This window comes from Parasteatoda tepidariorum, chromosome 10 (assembly GCF_982258835.1).
Source record: "Parasteatoda tepidariorum strain Cologne lab strain chromosome 10, Ptep-v5.0, whole genome shotgun sequence".
Classification (NCBI taxonomy): domain Eukaryota; kingdom Metazoa; phylum Arthropoda; class Arachnida; order Araneae; family Theridiidae; genus Parasteatoda; species Parasteatoda tepidariorum.
Window position 1 is genome coordinate 26,594,215 of NC_141764.1, and position 19,341 is coordinate 26,613,555.

Consider the following 19,341-nt stretch of genomic DNA (forward strand, 5'->3'; position numbering starts at 1 on the left):
GAACGCAAGGAGAAAACACTTAGTTGACATATCTGATACAAGTTCTAAGTGAACAGCACGCGTGACTGCACACGTAAACAGTGCGACGTAAGACTTATGAAAGTCTTGTCTGTCCTTTACAAGTATTGCTCCTGTAAAGTCGATTCCCACAATTTGGAAAGGGGGAGATTGAGAAATTCTGTCCTGAGGCAGCTGTCCACTTAATTGGTCAGCTGGTTTGGCATTATATTTTTTACAAATGAGACAAAGCCGAATGATTGATTTTGCTAGCTGACGACATTTAGGTATCCAATAATTTTTTCGAATTTGAGTCAAAGTTGCCGATACACCACAATGAGCAATACGTTCATGTTCCCTAATCACAAGCAACTCGGCAAATTTACTACGCCGAGGAAGAATTATTGGATGCTTTTCACCCAAGTACAAATCTGCTTCATTTAATCGACTGGTAATTCGCAATATATTGTCCTCATCTAAGTATGGCACTAAAGTTTTTATTTCAGAATTATTTCGAAGTTGCTTATTGTCCTTTAAAGTCGATATCTCCTCTGGATAAAATTCGTTTTGAATACTTTTTATCCAAAATTGTTCTGCATTTTGTATCTCATCCGCCGTGAGACACGAGTTTGTAGATTTATTAATATTTCGAGCATTGTTCACAAATCGTAACACCCAAGCAGTTACCCTTAAGAGTCTTTTTAAACTGCTGAATCGATTTATGTCGACAAATGGTTCTCTCTGCTTGGTAACAGCCACATGGACATTGGAGCGATGTTCCAGTTCTTTTGAACTTAAGTCCAAATCAAAATTGGGTTGGAGGTTGGGCCATTGATCTGGTGGTTGTTTGAGCCATGCTGGCCCATTCCACCACAATTCACTATGCAATAGTTTGGTAGCGGATGTACCACGTGAAATAATGTCAGCGGGGTTGTCCCTTCCTGGACAATGTCCCCATTGATTTGGATTAGAAAGTGTCTGAATTTCTTCAACGCGATTTTTGACATATGGTTTAAAGGTTGAAGAATCACCACGTATCCAATAATACGAAATAAGTGAGTCAGTCCAAAAATATATATTGCTTTCAAATTTAAGACAAGACGATACTTGTTTGGCTAACCTGGCTGATAATAGGGCTGCTGTCAACTCTAATCGTGGCAGTGTTAGTGATCTCAATGGTGCTACACGACTTTTCGAACAAATAAAACTAGTTTCTATGCTATTACCTGAAGTAACAAAGCGCAAATAAAGAACTGTTCCATAAGCTATTTTGCTTGCATCGGAAAAGCAATGCATTTCCAAATTCATTAATTTTTTATTCGGTTCACCCAAATAATAACGTGGTATCTTAATATAAGTCAAATCCTCCGCCTCACTACTCCACTTCTGCCACTTGCGGTGTAGCTCAGGGGGAAGATCCGACTCCCAATCAAGTCCTGCGGACCAAAGTTCCTGCAGAAGGCATTTCAATCTAATGACGAATGGACCTAGTATACCGAGAGGATCGAAGATTCGTCCGACTACACGCAAAATTGATCTTTTTGATTCTATTTTACGAGACAGAAATTTTAAAAGGTCCTTCGAATCAAAATATATTAGGTCATTTTCGGCATCCCACGATAGTCCTAAAACTTTAATTGAAGGTTTGGAATCAGCCAGCGTGTTTTTAGAGTGCTGTGTTTCAATACTCTCTTGTTTCCATAACAAAGCAAGATTTTCCGAATTAGTGGTCCATTTGTGTAACAACATACCCGCATCACTAAATATTTGCAAGCACTCCTTGGAAGTACTTAAAGCGTCTTCAATATTATTTTGTCCCAAAATTAGATCATCGACGTAAATCGAGCTATTTAATAACTCAAATGTCTCTGGAAACTGTTCCTTGTATTTTCTAAAATGATGTTTCAAAGTCGCTGCAAGAAGGTATGGACTAGGCCTAAGGCCAAATAGAACTCTGGTAAAATTCAAAATGTAGGGATTACCATTCAAGCTATCTGCCCAGTAAAAACGAGTAAAGTTTCTATCAGGAATATCAAGTTCAATTTGAAGAAATGCAGATTTTACATCTGCTGTAAACGCTATAGGATTTTTCCGAAAACGTAAAAGAAGTTCCAGAATATCAGGATGTAAGTTTGGACCAGTAAATAAGCTTTCATTTAACGAGGCATACCCATCTTCATGGCTAGATCCATCGAATACAATACGCAGTCTACTGGTAGATTTGTCATTGCGTATCACTGCATGATGGGGCAGAAAAAATCCCGTGCTATCCCTCAAAGAATCACATGAAGTATGCTCAACTATACCTTCCTTAATGTAACCATCGATTACATCCCTATATTCACAATGCAACTCTGGATCCATCCCAAACCTACAACATAACCTTTCAAAACGCTTACGAGCAATATTTTCATTATTTTTCAACACTTCTCTCATTCCTGGTCTCCAAGGCAAGCTTACACGGTATCTACCATCTACAAAACTAACTGAATTATCAAACTCACTAAGCACCTCTTCATCTCTGTTACCTAAATTCACCGAATCCTTGTCAAATATTCCTAAATTTTCTAACTCCCAAAATTTCCTTAATTCAGCCGAAATTAATTCATTTTCATTAATAACCAAATTTACAGACGTACAAACACTCTGCTCATCACATTTACCCTGAAGAGACCAACCAAGACTGGTATCAATAGCAACCAGTGAGGAATCCAATCTTTTAATTTGTTTTGTTAAAGACCAATAAAAATCCTGACCAATTAACAATGAAATTTCACAATTTTCAAACAATTCATCATTACTAAATGTCAATCTAATTCCCATTGACTCCATTTCCTTCCATGTATCCGGATTTGGAAGGGTAATATTAGCTCTAGAAATTTCCTCGATTTCCACTGCCTCAATCATCGCCTCATCTCCATTCAATAAATTCCTCAACCTAATTTCTACCTTACGACAAGTTTGTTTTTTAGGCACTTTAGATCCGAATGAATATATTTTTAACCTTTCTGAGCCTAACACCCTTAATCCCAATCTACGAGACAAGTTTTTCTTAATAAATGTTTTTTCACTTCCATTATCAAATAAACAAAATATTTTATCTGACGAAGAGCAACCAATAATCTCTGCCTTCACGCATTGCAGCAAAACCCCACCTTTATTATTATTTACCACAGAATTTGAACAGGTAGTTTTAACATCAACTCCCTTTTCTTTCGAATCTATACATAAATTTTGTTTTTTAGAATTCTCTAATTTAAAACAAATCGCACGTGCATGACGCCCTTGACAAAACGAACAATTATTTTTCTTACACATTTTTACATTGCAAGAAATATTACAGCATAAAAAACATCTCCTTTCCTTAATTAATTTGTCTCTTTTTTGTTGAACATTTAAATTCTCGCAACAATCAGAAGAGTGGTTCTTTTCCGAACAAAATAAACAATTAAAAACCGCAGATGTCATTAATTCAGTCGCCGATACTCTCCCAGCCTGCCTGTTATGATTAGAGGGGGGATGAAATTCCGAATGATACTTAGGTCTCATATTCGCGTATCTGCGTGGCGCCGTATCGAAATATTTATTAGAAAATGAAGGCGAACTTTTTATTTGTGACTCATTTCGATTCTTTAACAATGCAGTAGTTCTTTCTCTACTTTCTATTTCCTGTCTGAGATATTGAGTTAAATTAGTGATCTTAGAATCCCCTTTTTCAAATTTTCGATTATACTCTAAAGCTAAACTAGAAGGGATAACTTTCATAATTATCGGAAACAAAAGACAACTATAAGAATCGGGTGAGATTCCAAGGGATTCTAATCCTCGAATGTTGACTTCCAACTGATCATACAATTTACGCAATGAAATAACATCAAACGAGTTCCGGACAGGGGTCAGATTTAATAAACAATTCATGTGATAATCAATTATAAGTTCTTTGCGTCCGAATCTTTTTTCCAAAATTTCAACCGCTTTTACGTAATTTTCTGAAGTTAATGTTAAACCTTGTATTGCTAATTCCGCATCATCTGTAACAACCGATTTTAAATATGAAAATTTATCTATATCATTTAAACTCGAATTCTCATGCACTGCAGATTTAAATCTAGCCCAAAAACTAGGAAAACTACTAATATTCTTACCCGAAAATGATTCCAAAGTAAGCTTTGGCAAACGGGGTTGGTTTATTAAAACCGGGCTAGTTTGAGGAATTGTAGTAGTAGTTAATGGTTGAGTTTCCGCCAAATTTTGAGGAGCTGTATTCGGGTTTGCAGCTAAATAACGCTCAGCGCGAGATTTCCACAACACAAATTTATCACGATAATCTTCGCGACTCTCAATTTCTTCTTCTAACTTATCAATATCAATTAAATCCTGAACTTCCTTATCAAGTTTACACATCTCTTCAAATTTAGCAACTAATTGTAAAAATGTTTCGTTAACAATAATTTTATCGGAACTATTATCTATTTCTGCTTCAAGTTTTTTAATTTGCTTCGTTACTAACGATCTTGAAACAGCCCTAGCTTTAATTGTTCTTTCTAACAAAGCCTTTTTTGCCGCATCCATTTTAAACTTATTATTTCAATTACAAAACAAATACTCAAATAACAGTCACAACATCAATTCACTCTAAGAACAACAATAAATGCAATAAAACGCATTCAAAACAAAATTACAAATAATAAACACTGAAATTCATAATCCTAAATCGAAAGTGTAACCAACAACCATTTAAATAACACTTCTATAATATTACATTCTAGCAAATTTCTTTTCTGAAATGAAATCGAAAATCAAAACCAATACGAATTACATTCCAAATAATCTAACCATGCCTTATTTCGAAATAACCTTATTCAAGCACTATTCATTCAAAATATCCAACTAAATTATTTATCTAAAACAAATCGAAAGCAAGATAAACAATAATTCAAATATCTCCAATAATATAACAATATAACAAATTCCTATTCTTAACGAAAATTTAAACACATACTAACTATACGAATTGCATTTCAAAATTCTCAAACTACACCTTAATTCAAAATTACCTTATTCAACGAATACCTTCAAATATACGACTAAATTATTCAATGAAGAAATTTAACATTTTTAACTATTCCAAAAGAAAACGCAACGAACTTACCCCAATCATGCAGCGAAACGACGAACGAAAACGACGACGAAAACTAATATGATAAATCGGTGGTTTCTTAGGCCATTTCCCGGCCGATGCACCAAATTTGTGCACGATTACGACGAATTGAACTACGATGAACTATAATAATAATAACATTTATTTACATAACAGAGGTAAGTTCACACAATCTGGCGGAAGACCGCAGGCAATCCTTTCACATGACAATCACGACTACAACTACTGTATTACAACAAACTTAGGGGAGGCAGCCGGTAGCTGCTTACTTCGCTCCTTTTACATTGGAATGTGCGCCAAAGCGCCTTGTGCAAATTAATTCGGCACAAGCGTTTTTGTAAAAGACAGCGAAATTTAAAATAATTCTGCTCATTTACTACCAGTGAATCTTGCACAAACAATGTAAAACGCGTGTTTCGAATCCTTAAAAATATATATATATATATTTATTTGTTTATTTTCGTTTTTGATTTCATTTCTGTGGTCAAGGATACAAATTTATTAACCTTCACGATTTTTTAAAATTTACTTTTCTTATGGGTTTTTAAAAGTTAAGTTAGCCAAATCTTTAAACTGACCGTCAAGTAAACGAATATTAAGTTAACTTCTTCATTATTTTTAAATTAATTGTATTTATCAAGAAAACGAAAGACAAATTTCACAGTCGAATTTTTTTGTTATAAGATTTATGTAATATCAAGGTACTGAGTTGTCATTATTAACAACTGTCCTTCCATACTGAGCGTCGGCTTGAAGCTCAGCCAGATTCAGATCTACGAGTATCAGCTTATCTGGGAAGTAAAGGCGGCTTGCGCGTAGTGCTGACCACATTGCCCTATTCATGCCGTTTACGGTCAGGATACTGAGGAGCCTTAATTTCCATGAGCCCTTCCCACAAAGTATTCTTACGGGAAAGCTTTACTTGCTATTTATTTTAGTATCAACATCAATACTTTTAATATAAATTATATAAAAAAATTAATTCAAAAAATAAAAAGTGAAAAAAAAATTAATAATTTACTGATTTATAAATAGTAAAAACTCTCAATAATCATCAGATTTTCTCACTCCTAAATTTCTCCCATTTTTAAATAAAGCATAATATTTGAAAGTTCCATTAACTTAGAATAATCTGTACGGTATCAAACATATAAAAAATAATTAAAATGAACTTTAAAATACCGAAATAAAAATTTCTTCACTTTTTAACTTTAAAACAAATCAAGTAGTCGTAGTATTTCATCGTATTATTTCCCTGTTTTTACTTTCGCAACGACATTCTTTTTTTAAAAAAATATTTATCATATTTTTAAAAAAGACCTAAGTATTGTCTCCCATCTTAATGTCCACAGCTACCTGATAGCATGCCATAATCTTTTTAGTACATAAGACGTTTCATTTCTTATCTGTTGAGGATAGAGCAGAAATGATCGCCAACGAATGAATGTAGCAACCCTTGAAAGTCTGTAGCATTCCGAGGAGGTACTTTTCACTAATCAAAGATGCTGCTGCTTTTTGTTTTCCTATTGTCCCTACTTTCCCTCTCGCTCTTGGGACACCAACGAAAGATTCCGATCTCTCCTTCCCTCTGCAATCTCAAATTTATTCCCCAATACTTGTTCTTTTTTGGCCACCCCCACCCCTCTTACTTTCAACTATGCCCCCTCCTTCCATTTAGCTTCTCGCTCTCTTTTTCCATTTAACTCGGGAGTCATCTATTTTCGTTACGTCTCGGAATGGTTACCGTTGTTTGACGTCCTTTTGCAATTTTCTTCAGGTACAAGGATCCGGGATGCTCCATGAACTTCATTCTTTCGTTCGAGTTCTCTAGAATGCTGGATCTGTTTCACTTTGTGGAATGTGTTTTATTTACTTAGTCTAGAGATAGCTGTTTTCGTTTTCTGTGTAGATGCATTTTATTTCCATCGAAAGAAGTGTATCAAAATTAGTTTTTAATTTTACATAGCATACGAACTTCTGAATGCAAAAAACTTTATTTTTTTAAAACAGATTTGAAATACCATTTTATTCCAAACAGAAAATAAAAAATTCGACAAACGATTTTCAAAAATAAACCATTTGCAAAATCGTTTTCGTAAGAAGAAATAGAATCGTTTTCTTAAAGAAAGTTCATTTTCTCCTTTATAAATATCTATTAACTCTAACTGATGCTGATGCAATAGCTAGACGTTAACTTACCTCCCAACCATCTAAGAAGAATTTCATCCTAGAACTTAATTGCAGTTGGGTAATTTCAACTATCATAGCCAGACTACGTACATGACACTTTAAAGAAAAGAAAATTTCCCCTGATGGGCAAAGAAGATACAATGCTTTTCCCAGCTATCCTGAAATCCAACTTTCTTCAGGTCATATTTTAAATAGTCCTTCTCTCTACATTGGCTAAGCTCAACAACATAGACCCAAACCCCACAGACTATCAACTGCTCTATTCACCAAGAGTTTTGAGGTAGCCAGGACTATTTTGAAAGCCATTGGTACTATTTGAGTGCCCTGCACTACTTGGACAAGACAACAACAACATAAATATCCATTTATAAAACTTTTTGAAAGTTTGGATGGACTTTGTTCTCTCACCAGAGCTTTGAGGCTGAGTTTGTTTCACTTTGTGAAATGTATTCTATCTAAAAATAATTGCTCTGCATTTTTTTTCAAAAATAGATAAATTTTATTTTTATCCTAAGAAGTGTATCCAAATGAGAATTTAAGTTTTAGGTCAGATTCTAGTTGCAAAGCGTAAAATTAGTTATAAATTACAGCAAGCTTTGAATACAATTAATTCAAATGGAAATAAAATTAAAAGGAACAAAAATAATGATGCATTATAATAATATCGAGAAAACGAATATTGGTCATTTGTAAATAGTGTTTGGAAAGAAAAAAAAGGAATAATTCTTTTCTTTCTTAGAATAATTCTTTCGTAAAAGAATAATTATTTCTTTAAATTATTTATTTATAAATTTTTCTAATTTTATACAACATTTTAAAAGTCTGAATGGCCTTCACTCGTCCCTTGTATTTTATCTACTGAAAAATCTTAAGAATACTTAAGATGGTTTTCTCGATCAGAATATTCGAACTACATGATCTACATCGGTTGCCTATGAACCCGGAAAAATAAACGCATTTTCAGATCCTAGTACTTGAAATAGAAAAGAGAATTAGAAATAACAGAATAAGAAATTAAAATTAATGTTATCTTAAGAAAGGGATTGGTAAAATATGAGCTACCTTTTCCAAAGAAATTGCTCACCGTAAAATAAATAAATAAATACAAATAATGAAATTCTTATTTCGCCTATTACAAATCGGACTTAAAATAATAAATGAAAAAAATTCCATTAACCAAAACAATTTCGTGAAACTTAAAGCTTATAAAGGCGATAAATTTGCGGTACATTTATTACTTTTTTTTATTAAAAGAAAGTGTTAGTTTTGCCTTTATGTAAATAAACAACAAAAGCATATAAAACGTTCTCAAATATATCCCGTTAGTTATTGGTTCCCGTTTTTTTCCCACTTTATGGCACTAAATAAATAAATAAACAGAGCGCTATTAGTTAAATATTGCATCATGGTACTTGTAAATCATCACTATTCGTGGAATATAGGAACATCAATTTATGGCTTAGTTATAGTATTGAACAGATCAGCCTTTCATCATTTTTTTTTCTTCTAAACAAAATTGCATTGCCCTTAGCAATGCAATAAGAGAAGGGAGAAAAAAATATCCTGCCAATATTGGCGAGATAATATTAAACGTGTGGCGTTCCCCAGCCAAAATTATTAGACTTGCTGGTGATTAATTACATCGGTGCAAAATTGAGCAGAGGAAAAGGGTTAAAAGAGAGTGTAGGGACAGGGAAACTCAACATCAGTCGTAATCAAATAAGAGAGAGAGAGAGGGTTTTTGCAAGGACGGGTAGTATATGAGCGTTGTTCAAACTTTAATTAAATTTGATCAAGCGCTAGACGCCCGCGAAAATCTGTTTGCAAAGAAAGCAAACCTCCCCCCAACTGTGTGTTTCATTTCGCTAATGACAATAATATTCATTTGGAATACAGGCGACCCGGGAATTCAAAGTCTCATTTTACATAGGAGGTTTTTATTTCCTCAAATACGGAGGCGTTAGAAAAAGAATGACTTTTAATAAATGTAGAAATAATATAGCGGTGTGAGCAATGTGGGTACAAGAAACGAAATAAAAAAAATATAATAATAAAGTGTGAATGTTCTTAACTCTACAGTGACATTGGGTTTTGGGTCGTTATTAAGGAACTTCTTTCATCACCCTCTTGAATTTTTGGTTAAATTTCTACTTTTTTTTTAAAAAAACATGTTTTTTTAGTTCTCAACAAACTTTTGATGGCTGACTAACATTCAACAGCCTAAACTTTTGAAAATAAAAGTAAAGTTATTAGATTAAGAGAAATTTTTTGATAACTTTTAGATTTTCTATCAATTTTTCTAATCAAAAATTGAAAGCAATAAAACTATGCAGTTTTGAGATAGGTAATTTAAATTCGATTATATGCGAACATTAAAATCATAGACAACCATTTCAACATAGATCTCATTTTGAAAAATATCTTAAAAATACATTAAAAGCTGTGATTAAGGAACATCTTGTATGATTGGATTTAAAAATCTAAAGATTGTAGTAATAAAATGATAAGTCATGCATTAAAATTGCTCAGAAAAACGTGCTTTTGGTAAACAACTCCACAATTTCCTTGTCAGCAGTAAGATATTTCTAGATAACGTGCTGCCATCTAGTGATAATTCTAGAAACTTGTGATGTATCTACCTGGAAATTACACGAAGGAATAGTTTTATGTAAAAATGTTCCATTTAGAAAACAAGTGGTTGATCACTGTGCTTTCCCCCTTAAGTCTTTCGATTGAAATAATTTTAAACAAATAGAAAAAATAATTTTTTGCGACATATTTTGAACCATTAAAATGTCAATATTCATAACGTAATATTTTAATTTTTAAAAACTCGTCTCGATGAAGTGGATTTATTCTCCAAAACAGGCAACAAAGTATCTCGAAAAATAATAAATTGAAGCAAAAGGAAAATAATTCACCCAATACGTCGAATCTTTTGAGCTTGGCGTATTTAATAAGATTAAAAGATCACAAACGGGAATCGGCGACCAAGTTGAGGGAAATGACAGGAAAAAAAAAGGGAAAAGTCTTTCCAATACTCAATAAAAATCTCCAAGACAGACGTCGAGGTAGAAGACATGTAATGTAATTATCGGATCTTTCGCTACGCCAGGACTTCAAATAAATTTGCTCAACTTTCCCCAGCTTCTTTGACAAGTCAGAATAGGTTATTTTTTTTTTATGTTCCTTTCATTAAAATTTCACGCACTTTTTGAACTACACCGAACTGAACGCGTTTAATTGAAATTTAGGGTTGAAAAGGAACTACGTATGGAGGATTTTTGCCGCTGCTATGATTCGATACACTCACTTTGGTTCAAATTGTAGTTCATATGAAGAAATTTAGGGAAAATAAAAATTCCAACATTTAAGTGGTTCAAAGAGTTTTTTTTTCTTTTTAAAAAAGTAAGAGAATAGTTATATACCGAATCAAGTGGAAATTATAATTAATTAAATTTTTATTAACCTGAATTTTTCAAAAAGATTTTCAATTTGCATTAGATTTTCCGAATTTTTTTCAATTTTTTAGCGAAAAGCTTCTATTTGAAACCCGTACTTCAGTGTTTCCCAAACTTATGACATTTGAGTATCCTTTCTAAATTTTTCGTAACGCTGTGTACCACTAATAAAAAAATTAATGTATTTTTTACTATAAAAAATCGCACTAAAGTAAAACACAACTAGCTGTTGATGCCACTCTTTATTAACTGTTAACTCTGCAAAAAATAGCCAATAGAAAAATATGTAATCGTAAATTTTCATGGCTAGCTTTGTTTTTAAATAAATTTTTTTGAGATTTTCGTTTGCTGATATTTCGCATCAGAACGCGTACCACTGCTAAACTGTTCCCGTACCCCTGGGGGTACGCGTACCACACTTTAAGAAACACTGCCGTACTTGATCAGATAGAAAACTTCATAAAAAAATCTTATCGAAAATAAATCAAAAGTTATATCAAAATAAATAAATGAAAAAGAAAGTTCTCGTTGGCGAAATTAATATTTTAAAATTGAATTTCATCTAATAGAAATTAAGAAATTCCGGCAATTTGGACATGCGACTATTCTAATTTCTTATACGAGTAATTAGAAAAGATTATCACTAATTTTATTTTATGTTTTTTCAGTAGAATAAATAATCATCATTTAAAAAAAAAAAAAGTACAAACAACTATTTTAGAATTCTGGGATAAAACTCTCGAGATAAAATTTAGAGGAATAAAAACTTTTAGGCAACTTATGAGATGATTATTAGGGAGCTTTACAGGGAAAAGGTCTAGTACAGGGAAAAGGTATAATGCAAGGAAAAGATATAATATTTAGGGATAAGATATTGACAGAGCCTGGAGATAGTATTTCCTCTCCAAATAAATAGACAAATAAAACGAACGAAATATACCTATATTGAAATCGGGTGCCTCGACTTCGAGCGTGAATGTAAATATCCAGACTAAAGTGAATATCTAATTCAAGATCCTCCTATTTTTTTACAGTATAGTTCAATATATGTCTATCTTATTTTACAATCTTTGAATCTTATTACTTGAATATTTAGAATTTACATGAGGATTTAATTTTATAATAATATTGAAGAAGTTTTAGAAATATTTATAACCTTAGAATTTGGCAACTAGGTTCGGTAAAACACCTATCAATAAAATTGAGCAGAAAATATACAAAAATATACTTCAGTTCTAAATTTCCCCAGTGATTGGTCATTTTGCAGTAAGTCTACCTAAGCCAAATGGCGAAAAATCGTCGTACAATAGATAATTAATTATCAAAAAATGCTGGTGTTTGATCAATGATGGTGCAAATAACACTGGTCGGATAATTTCGGACACAGAGAAACCAGACTATTTTGTTTTATTTAAATAAGGGAGCCTTATTCTAGTTGCCCTTTCCTCTTACTTATTTGGAACTAATAAAATAATAACCGAATTATCCGAAAACGAGTTTATTTTTAAGGTTCAGGAGTTCCTTTGTCCTCTGGGTAAAGATCAAAATTTAAAGGTTAAGGCACTGATCATCAATGGTATGTTCAGTATTTAGCGTGGCAGCTCATTATTGGTTATAAATATATATAAAATGAAGTGTTAACATTCGGAACTTTGCCAATATATTTACGAATTTGTAATATATACCGTCTACCACTACTGATCCGTCTACCACTGAGGGTATTTTATGTCAGTACTGTGGTCGGTGCAAGCCGGATGCGGAATTCGTATCTACCAGCCACCGTTGGGATTCGAACCCGTTCACCTCATTGGAAGACGAACGTGCCTGAGCCATCGCGGCTCCTCGAATGAAATTTGTGGCTATCGATGACCATAGAATGAAATTATGAACCTAACTCGAAAGACAAGAGAACTCTTAGATTAAGTATTCGAAAAAAAATCTCGCCTCTGTAAGACGTTTTTGACACAGCCCACTCCCATTTGCGTTATATGATGAGCAAAACCATGAAAATCACCCACGGTTAAATCGACAGCAAGGGATGCAGCGAGTCGAGAGCAATACGTATAAAAATCGATCTACCTCTTAAGATTCGCACCTGACTTTCCTCTACGGGAGATGAGCGTGCTGCACCCTGAACCATCCCGACTTCAAAATAAATAAAAGTATTATGATAAATTAAGAATATTTGGTTCAATTTCGTTTGTTTTACAAATAAATAAAGATAACAAATTGCGAGTTAAGCTAAGGTAAATGTAAGAATTATAATTAGTTGCATCACTGATATAGGGATGGGGGAACGTTGAAGGACCAGGATCGTTCAATATTTGATTGAGATGCCTAACTTGAAGTGGACTCGACACTGGTTGAGAGGTTGAAATGAGAGGGATCTGCCAGAGGGGCTTGAAGATCACTTCAACCCTCTCTCTCAATATCATCCTCATACCCCTCTACCCTTGCCCACTGAGATGACGTAGAGAAAAAGTTGACACTACATAAAGGGGTGTTTGTGTGATCCAAACATCCAATCATTTGATCGTTTTTTTTTTTTTTTTTTTTTTTTCCAATATAGACTTGCCCTTTTTCATTTAGAAACCAAAATATTAAGAATATTTGTTCTAAATTCTAATTATTTTGCAGTTGAAGTTTTTGATTTCGATATGAAACCCTTGAAGCGGTATTTAGGTCAACATTTTAAAATAGGAAACCTCCTTTTTTTAAAGCCTTTATTACTAAGAATGTTGGACATTTAAATAGTTGGTCGAGGTCACCGGAAAAATGTGCGGTCAGGTCAAAAAATTTCTGTTTGAGAAAAAAGGTGTTCCGCAGTTTTATATTTCATACTAATTATGTGTTTGCATTAATTTTAAATATCTAAAATAAGTTATTGAAAAATGAAAAATAAATCTTAAGTGAATGTAGGATGAAGTGTTTAAAGACCCGAGAGATTTAATCGTCTATTTTGTGACAAATGCAAAAAGTAATATGAAAGTTGAGTTGTTCAAATGATGCCTTAAACTATCTCTGAAGTGGAGTATATAAAGATTTCTGAGGCAGCTCACGGTCATGTGACCCGTTGCCCCTGAAGGAAAGTTTCAAAGGGAGTATTTAAAACGGCATGTGTCTGTTTTGGCAATAATAGTAAACTATAAATGTATTTTATTTACACTTTTAGCATAGACTTATATGATTTAAAAAAAAATAATAATAAACCACACACGTTTTTGTTTCTGATATAGTTTCATACATATGGAGATTTTATTGAAAAAGGATTAATTTTTATTTATGGAAATTAAAAATTATTTATATTCTCTTATTTATATTTTTGTGACCCAAATTTTCTTTTGTCAGAAACTTATAAAGCAGGGATTTCAGGAAGCTTAAAAACGTGGCTTTTCACTGTTTTACAATAAGGCCTTCATATACAAAAGTCAAAAATTATTGTTTTAAAACCCCTATATCAAAAAGCAAACAAATTTACTATATGGATATTAATATTGTTTTAATATAAGACTTCTTTATAAAAAAGCAAACACATTTACTTTATGACTGCTATTATTATTTATTTAAAATAAGATCTCCATATCAAAAATAAAACTCTTACTCTATGAATGCAATTATCATCGTTTTGAAATAAGGCTTCTATATCTGGAAGCAAACAAACCTTCTCTATCAATGCAACTATAATTTTCTTTAAACAATGTCTCCATATCTAGAAGCACACAAACCTTCTTTGTGAATGCAATTAGAATTGTCTTAATATAAGAACTCCATATCTAGAAGCAAACTTTCTCTATGAATATAACTATAATTATCTTAAAATAAGGCCTCCTTATCTAGAACCACGCAAACCTTCTCTATGAAACTATAATTGTCTTAAAATAAGACCTCCATATCTAGAAGCAAACTTTCTTTATGAATATAACTATAATTATCTTAAAATAAGACCACCATATCTAGAAGCAAAGAAACTTTCTCTATAATGCTCATAATATAAATTTTTCTACGAGTGCTCTTAAAAGAAAGCCTTTATATCTAGAGAAGAAAATTAATATTTTTTTATTATTTACGAATGCTCTTAAAATAAGGCTTCTATATCTAGAGAAGCAAAGAAATTTTCTTTTCTCTTCTTTACTTTCCCTATGAATACAACTATGAATGTCTTAAAATAAGGTCTCTCAATCTAGAAGCAAATAAACTTTCTTTTTGAATGCAACTCTAATTGTCTTAAAATCCATATTAAGATGCGAACAAACTTTCCCTATGAATGCAACTATAAACTCCCTTAAAATAAATATCTTCAGGAATTCTTTAATATAAGGCCTCCATATCCAGAGAAGCAGAAAAATTTTGTCTATGAATGCTACTATAATTGCGTTAAAATAAGGCCCCCATATCTAGAAGCAAACAAACTTTCTCTATGAATGCTATTAAAATTGTGCTAAAATTAGGCCTTCATATCTAGAAGCAAACAATGTTTCTCTGTGAATGAAATTATCGTTATTTTGCAAAGAAAAAAAAAGGCCTGCAAGTAATTTTTTGGCATGTGCGCAATTATCACTGAAATACAATAAAGGTCACTATATTTAAAATGGAACAAACTTTTCCATATGAATGCAATTATGCATCATTGTTTTACAATAAGGCCGCCATACATAAAAGCGAACAAATTTTCCCTTAGCATGCAATGCCTCTCTCCAGCAGAGTTCTTAATGATATCAGCTGTTTCACAAGAGTTTTAACACATCTTTTTCTCTGCAGATGAAATAACATATAAATATAGAAAACAAGAACAGAGAGAATGGTCGTATAGAAGAGGGGGATGGGACGCATCTATAGAAAGCTCATAGATAGTCCTGCTATACAAACGCCACACGAATTTGGAGTCAATGAAGGCAAGCTGTTCTTGCCAGCTGACGAAACCCTCCCACCATTGCACAGGTCAGCTTCTGTGAGGGAGGGGGGGGAGTGCGACAAAACGATATTCGTTTGCTCCTCCTTTCGCCCATGCTGTGTCGTTCTCTACAACAAAAGGCAGCCCGAAATAGAACTCTGAAAAGGTTGACCTCCCCTTTTCCCACCCTCATAAACGCGAGGGCTTTACTTCATTAAGGTTTTCCCCAAGTTGACTCCAAAGTTTCCAACAACAGCTGTTTTTGATGCGAATTTCTAAAGGAGTAGTAGGAGAAAGTATTAGAGTCTAAAAAGGATGTCATTTCGGAGTGGTTCGAGGCTTATATGTTTTTTTTTTCTCCCGTTTTTCTTTTTTTTAATGAAGGCACTGTTATAATATAAATGTTATTATATGTGATTGGAAAATCTTCAATAACAAAATATTGTTAGATCCCCAAGTAGGAGCCGTTCATTTGAAAATTTGGTTTAGTAAGACATAGAGAGTAGTAGTCCAAAAAAAAAGGAAAAAAAAAGATGGCATTTCGTAGCATTTCAATTGCATTTCTGTAGGCGATAATTTAATAAACTTCTCCTTTTTTGTTTTTATTCCACTATAATTCTAAGTCAATATGGAGGAAGCTTTAAGATGTCGAAAACTTGTCTATAGATATGCAAACAAGATATCGACTATCTTCATTTAATAATTTAATTTCGTAAGATTTAGTAAGTAGGAGCCCCCCCCCCCTACTCGAAATCTGAAATCAATACAATTAAATGGAAGAAGTTTTAAGTTTCTGAGAAGTTGTCAATACATTTTTCAAATAAGATTTTATCAAATGATCAAATAGCAATCCTTCGTTTGAAATTTTAGCCTGGTAAGGTATTTTTTATTTTATAACCGTCGTTGAGCAGCTGACTCAATTTTGGGTTTACGACTACTATTGTTCAACTCCGTAGTCTTGCAATTTTGAACCCAATCCAGAAGACAAGAGAACTCCTGGATCAAGAATCGGGAGAAATTTTGCCTTCGAGGAGGACTATTTGATGGAACTAACTAGCATTTGCGTTACATGGAGGGGAAGACAACGAGATACTCCCACGGTTAGCCTAACGGCAAGGGGACTCGAACCCATGATCCGTGATAACATTGAGGATATTTTACATCAGCACTGTGGTCGGTGCAAGCCGGATGCGGAATTCGCATTGATCAGTCGTAGTTGGGATTCGAACCCGGTTCACATCATTGGAAGGCGAATGCTCTATCCCCTGAGCCATCGCAGCTCTGGTAAGTTACAGTACATATACCAGTCTGCAAAGTTTCTATAAAATCAACCTTTTTTTTAAAATTAGTGTGAATGATAATGATACAAAAAATAAAATCAGCTCTCTGGTAAATTATCAACGTCAACACAACAGCCACGATAGTGACCCCTCTTTACGCATAAAAAATCTGGTCTAATTCCTAAAATTTAAATATGGTATAAAAAAAATACAAATACATTCAATAAGTAATCTATTTGATTATAATAATATTTGTTAAATTAGCATGTTGCTAGAAATTTTGGAGGAATTTTTTAAACAGTAATATCGTTCAATTTTCCCGAACCCTTCCTATATAGCAGCAAGTTAAACCAGATTATCGTGCAAATTAATTCACCTTAATTTATACGTAGGAATTTTAAAAGTGAGGCATTTTTCTAAGATTATTAAATAGAGCACTGTTTAAAATTTTTTTAAATTGCAAATAAAAACATTTGGGAATTCATTTTTAAATATAATAATGTAGATCAATTTACATCGAACAAATGAAATCAAAGTATTGTACTTACCGTTAGATGTTGAAAAAGCCATGCCCTCATTATGTTTGTGGCTACTTTTGGAAATATGCCTCTTTTCTTTTGACGTTTTTTACTCCTATCATCATCATCATCCTCACCCGTTCCATCACCAGACCCGATACTCGCATCACCTATGATAAGAAAAGAAAAAAAAAGTCATTAGCAAACTACCATTTTCATTTTATCTAAACTTAGCTTAGAATGAAATAAAATAATGACATTGTACTTGTGTACAATGCTGGAAAATAAATTGACAAGATTATTACAACTGTAAGTGTAACGACTTTTTTCGAAAAAACAATCTTGGTAAGGTAAATAAAATATAAATGTACAGAATTTCTTTTTTTTTTTTTTTTTGACAAAAAGAGAAAAAAATCATTTTTTTGTTGTTAAAAATCAAAAAAAAAAAAAAAAAATACGAAGTTAAGTACAATTAAAAGCATAAAGATTTTTTTTGTTGGTACTTTTCGATTAACTGGGCGCAAATGAAAAATCTCCAAGAACTATAGACCTCGGTCAACTTTTTTGTTTAATTTTTTATTTTTATTTTTAATACGCATAAAAATTAAATGAAAAAATTTAAAAAAATAGATATTATAAATCTAACCGAAAAGTATACCATTTTTTTTTTTTTGTCTGATAAAAAATCTGACAAGGTTAATACAATTTAACAATAAATTTATACTTCCATTTATTTTTTATTTATTTATCCGGAAACAAATAACTTGGCAAGGTCAATATAAATGTAAAGATACAATTGTAAAGATTTTTGTCAGGCAAAAATGTTTACTAGGCAAATTCAAATAATACAAGAGTGAGAAAATTTTTTTGCCTGAAAAAAGAATATCGATAAGACAACTAGAAGCACAAATATTTTTTTTCTCGCCAAAAGTGTAACAAATGCATTTAAAAACACAACACAAAGTTTTAAAAATTAGCTAGATTTCTTCCGAATACTACTTTGTCAAACACGAACCCATAGAGGTTCGAAACCAAATCGAATAAAAAAAAGAAAAAAATACTGTAAAAGAAAAGTTAGCAACAGCAGATGCATACCAAAGTGACTCCTTCCAGCACTTAACCCTTTCATGGAAGAAGACGTCAGTGTGTGTGTGTTATTCAAAGAACATAAAACCCAAGAGGGAAAAGAGTTCGGGGAAAATCTAATAATCACCGTTCGGAGCCGTATTAGCGAATACGGCAGGAGAGAAATAATAACCTTTTCCTCTTATCGCATCGCGACTGCTTTTAGCTGGCCGTGGACACAAGACACCACATATGTGACACTCCTACCCCCACACACACATTGATAAAATCTGCCCGAGGGGGGCATCAGCACAAATTGACTAAAAGATCGCTTTTTCAAAAGCGGGAAAAGGGTTGATACTCTTGATAGAGAATCCACAGAGACAATGTAAAAAAAAAAATGGGAAGAAGATAAATAGCGTACACTACGTGAATATGTTTTTAGTTAAAAAATTAAAATTTAAATCCTGATGATGCCTGTACTAAAAACCTGAGAATAAATATTTGTGACCAAACCTAAAGATAACTAAAAAGACAACAAAAGAAATACTCTCTTTTTAAAAGCGTAGAAAGGTGTAAAGGTAGATAGTGACACAACTCAGGTAAAGAATAGAGCTCTAAACAGTGTAAAGAATAATATTTAGAAAATAATTAGTGTAAAATATGAATATATTTGCAGATAAAATATTAAATTTTAAATCCTGAGTATGTCTACTCAGAACAAATTACAAATAAATAAATAAAAAAATTTACAAAAAATGATATTACTTAAATTTTC

The 19,341-nt window shown here is 32.6% G+C and overlaps 1 protein-coding gene across 6 annotated transcripts in view; it reads right to left on the reverse strand.

Annotated features, from left to right (window-relative positions):
• The window catches only part of LOC107439560 (homeobox protein Meis1), a 283,231-nt gene that overhangs the window by 106,396 nt on the left and 157,494 nt on the right, over positions 1-19,341 (reverse strand). For all 6 annotated transcript variants that reach the window (XM_071184435.2, XM_043052522.3, XM_071184434.2 and 3 more), the window contains exon 7: positions 17,529-17,668. In XM_071184435.2, the coding sequence (XP_071040536.1) occupies positions 17,529-17,668 (140 nt within the window). The remainder of the gene's footprint in view (positions 1-17,528; positions 17,669-19,341) is intronic.